The sequence below is a fragment of the Salvelinus sp. IW2-2015 genome, unplaced genomic scaffold (assembly GCF_002910315.2).
Source record: "Salvelinus sp. IW2-2015 unplaced genomic scaffold, ASM291031v2 Un_scaffold1936, whole genome shotgun sequence".
Classification (NCBI taxonomy): domain Eukaryota; kingdom Metazoa; phylum Chordata; class Actinopteri; order Salmoniformes; family Salmonidae; genus Salvelinus; species Salvelinus sp. IW2-2015.
The window spans coordinates 125,319-129,507 of NW_019943293.1; the positions used below are offsets into that span (position 1 = coordinate 125,319).

Consider the following 4,189-nt stretch of genomic DNA (forward strand, 5'->3'; position numbering starts at 1 on the left):
CCCTTCCCCCTCTATCAACAGTCCACTCAGCATTTCCCCTGCTGTTTCAGGTCAGTACCACTTGAAAATGTCCTAGGACTAGGCCTCAGACCAGGGGCTCGGGTACAACCTCAGACTGATATGGCCTTGCGTCTTTGGGTGACCCATAGCAGGATGGAGACCAGGACCGTGGAGCCCGCTAGAGGCCCGAACACCTGGATTATAGGAAACTTTCCCTGCCAACAACACACAGACAACAACACACAGACAACAACACACAGACAACAACACACAGACAACAACACACAGACAACAACATACAGACAACAACAATTTAATTTTGTGCAATAGCAGTTATTTTTTCTTTTGAAGGGTTTCATATGACCATAGCAGTTATTAAGTTTGAACAGGCTGTGAGTTTGTTTACTTTGGCCGTTCATACTTGCGTTGTCTTCAACAATCAGTGACGGAATGTGGATATTAATGAATAAGCTATTGTTTGTTTTTTTATGTGATGCAACTTATCGCCATTGTCCCAAAAATAATAATATAACATTTTGTAAGAATATTTTCCAATAAATGACAGGGAGGCTGTGTTGTAGTAGTAACTGACCTCTCGAAGACACTTGTATCCACGGAAGTCCTCCACGCAGCTACATTGAAAGAAGCCCGGACCGTATGGTACACAGAGAGAGTTCTCAGGGCAGTTCAACGCTGTAGAAGCAAAGTTATGGGGTGAGAAGAAGCATATAAGATACTGTATAAACTGTCAGTTATAAAGACTGATGCCAGTTCACTGTATATAGAATCACAGCTAAAGTGGTAGCCATTTAAAAAAAAAAAAATAGTTTCCCAAATGAAGTTAAACTAGAAATAAGGATTGTTTGTTTACTCAACAAAACAATGTCACATAGCAGAAAACCGTAACGGTAAGTGACCCGACTTACACAAATAATCAGTCTGGTTACAGATGTCTTTCTGTCCTTCACAAAAATGAGTTTCCCCTTTGACCGTCACCTTATCCCATGATGCATTGCCTCCTGGACAGACCAGGTTGGCAGGCAGAATCCTTACAGGTCGAAAGAAGAAAACAGTAGTATTTTTAGAACTCCAAGACCAAATTGCTTTGGATCAGAGCTACTGAAGTGCCCAGTCCCTGAGAGTACAGTACAGTGCCCAGTCCCTGAGAGTACAGTACAGTGCCCAGTCCCTGAGAGTACAGTACAGTGCCCAGTCCCTGAGAGTACAGTACAGGAGAGATTTAGCAATAGTGTTATTGACAAACATTGATGGACAGTAAAATGTGTATTATAATTTACAGCTCAGTTATAATAATTATGGCATTGTGCTTACAGGTTAGCTAACTGGATAAAGCCTTCAAACAGTGAATCGTCCAGGTTTACAATGGGGTTCAGTGAGAGATCTCTGCAAAGTCAAGAGAGAGAAAACAGAAGTTAACGCAGCACATAGTAACACACTGATAATTTATGTCAATGTGAACGGTCTGTTTTTTCCTACATTGTTGTAGCGTTGAATGCATCTCGAAGGTCTTCAACACGGCTCAGGGAACAGTTTGATAGGTCCAACCTGAGGGAAAKGTAAAGAGTGTGACTAATACATGTTGATTAGGGCACAGACAGTATAAACAAAAAAAACTATGACAGATACTGGCTACAAGACAAGTCATCAGTTGGTACATTTAAAAAATATATATATATATTTTACCTTTATTTATACAGGTTTTTCTCATTGAGAGAACATCTATTTTCCAATAGTTTTTTGGATGTTACTAAATGTTATTACACAAAGTATTTGTCCTCTATGTGCAATTCAGTAGGACCACCAGATTATCAACTGCAAAAGGTTACAAAACAAATGATTTTCAAAGCACAACATCTACTTCCTACCCGATGACGTGGTCAGCATCCCTGACGTTTTCTTTTCGCAGCAGGCAGCAGCGGCCATCAATCAAACCCGCAGACGCGGAACAGAACTGGCTCACAGCTGTGCCGTTCTGGACTGTCCCGTTGCAGAGATGGCACAGGCCCACCTGTTGTTGTTGTTGTGGACCACAAATACACAACACGGAGCTATTCACAAACGCCTTTATCAACAAGCCTGTAGCCTAGAAACAATAGCTTTCTACAACAAATGCTTCAGAAAAAAACTATTTTACAGGCAACTATTGACCAATACTAAAGCTTCAAGCGACAAATCAAATTGTATTTGTCACATGCGCCGAATACAATACAGTGAAATGCTTACTTACAAGCCCTTAACCAACAATGCAGTTCAATCTCAGTGAGTGTGTAGCATGCAGGCTAGCAGCAGACAGTTACAATGAAACAACGTTGAGTGTAGCGTAGCAGTTACAATGTAACAACACAGTGTAGTAACATAATTACAATGTAACACATCCGAGTGTATAAACAACGTAACAACTCTACTCAAGAGTGTAGAAACAGTTAACTACAATGTAACAACGAGTGTAGCCTAGCATCAGCAGTAACAATTTAACGGATCTGATATGACACTGAACAGCATTGCCTATAGACCGCAAGCAGACCCTTACCTGTAACTCAGTCAGTTGATAACCACCAGAGAAACAGAAATGAATGAACAACAAGACCACTGCTGCGTTCTGCTGGCTGTGTCCAGCGGTCATTTTCGACGGCGCAAGTCACATGACCGGAACGTATGTGACTGTAAGCGAGTGAATCACGGCCGTGTCCCGATAGTACTCGTCTCCTTGCCTCGTTTCCTTTTCCCCCTTGATTGGTGCTCGATTTGAATAGATTAAAAAAACACTATGGTAGACTGATATATAAATAAATAAAGGTAAAATGCCGTTCAAAAAGATCGTATGTTTTTGCTTTTAGACCTAATATTCTTTCTGTTCAGATTAATGATCAGTTAGAGACAAGAGAATATAAAAGGAAACCATAAGTGTTTGAACGCAGACAGTGCTTCATGACGTTACAATTTGCGCAACATTTTTAGCATACCTAAAATGCAGCCTATAGATTGAAGATTTTGTATTTAACCTTTATCTAAACTAGGCAAGTCAGTTAAGAACAAATTCTTATTTACAATGACGGCCTACCGGGGAACAGTGCGTTAACTGCCTTGTTCAGGGGCAGAACGACAGATTGTTACCCTTGTCAGCTCGGGAATTCAAAATAGCGATCTTTCGGTTACTGGCTCGAACGCTATAACCACTAGACTACCTGCCGCTCCATGCATCTCAAAGAGAGAGCCTATTAGACTGTAGTAGTCTATTAAATATGTTGTATTATTAATTGCCTATATTTATTTGTTCCTTGCCTTTCAAGACAAACAAAATGCACAGGTTTACATGGCCAAATAAAATTTAAAAAATGAAATTCACAAAATAATTTAAWTTTTTTATAATGCTGATATTAAGGAAAACATTTCAATTGGTTTTGGAAGTTGTCTGGACTGCTCAAATGCACGGTCATCTGACCATCCCGACTCTCAGGAAAGCACCATCACAGAACAGGGGTCAGAATACAAGAGGAAATCATTTACCTAAGGATTTTTTTTGCATTCTGTTAGAAAATATCACATATTTTATGTATGTGTGGCCTAAACCCCAAAGTAAGTTAATCATTTTTTACGTGAATTCATTTAAAAGTAGGAATACAATTGTTTTGCAATGTTTGAAATAAATGTGGTCCCCTCTCTCAGAAATGGTTTGGACCGGAGGAGTGTTGCAACGCTTCTTAATGATCTACTTGATGCCCATTAGATACATTATTGCTGGACGGCTACAATGTATCCCGTTTTCGTGGATTAGTTACAAGTGTGTTTTCTCGAACCGCTTGCTCGCCATGGTAAACTATTTAGGAGAACTTCAAGACACAGAAAGAGTTACAAAAATATATAGGCTACAACACATCTGTGCTTGTTTTCTCTCTCTCTCAGTCGTTTGTACCATTTAGGGCAGTGACCGGGGGGTTTGCAGGAGCAAACTGCGTCTTTTTATCCGAAAGTTCTAATGATTACGCAAGTGAAGGGAATTGCCGGCACGAATTGGACAACGGATTGCTGTAACAGGGCCAACGGTGAATGTTTTTTTTTTTTACCTCTACACACAGAGTCGACGAATAAGTTGAATTGTGCTGCCAACAATGAAGGTGGAATGACCTAAATCTGCAACATGACTGCTACGGGGATGCTAGTGGGAAAA

At 40.2% G+C, this 4,189-nt stretch overlaps 1 protein-coding gene across 1 annotated transcript; it reads right to left on the reverse strand.

Annotated features, from left to right (window-relative positions):
* LOC112072458 (all-trans retinoic acid-induced differentiation factor-like) lies at positions 1–2,722 on the reverse strand. The gene is made up of 7 exons (XM_024139870.2): positions 2,552–2,722; positions 1,887–2,029; positions 1,498–1,566; positions 1,333–1,404; positions 927–1,048; positions 593–693; positions 1–215 (listed from the first exon to the last, which is right to left on the reverse strand). The coding sequence occupies exons 1-7, from the start codon at positions 2,642–2,644 to the stop codon at positions 111–113; spliced, it is 705 nt and encodes a 234-aa protein (XP_023995638.1). The 5' UTR covers positions 2,645–2,722; the 3' UTR covers positions 1–110.
* Positions 2,723–4,189: the final 1,467 nt, after the last annotated feature.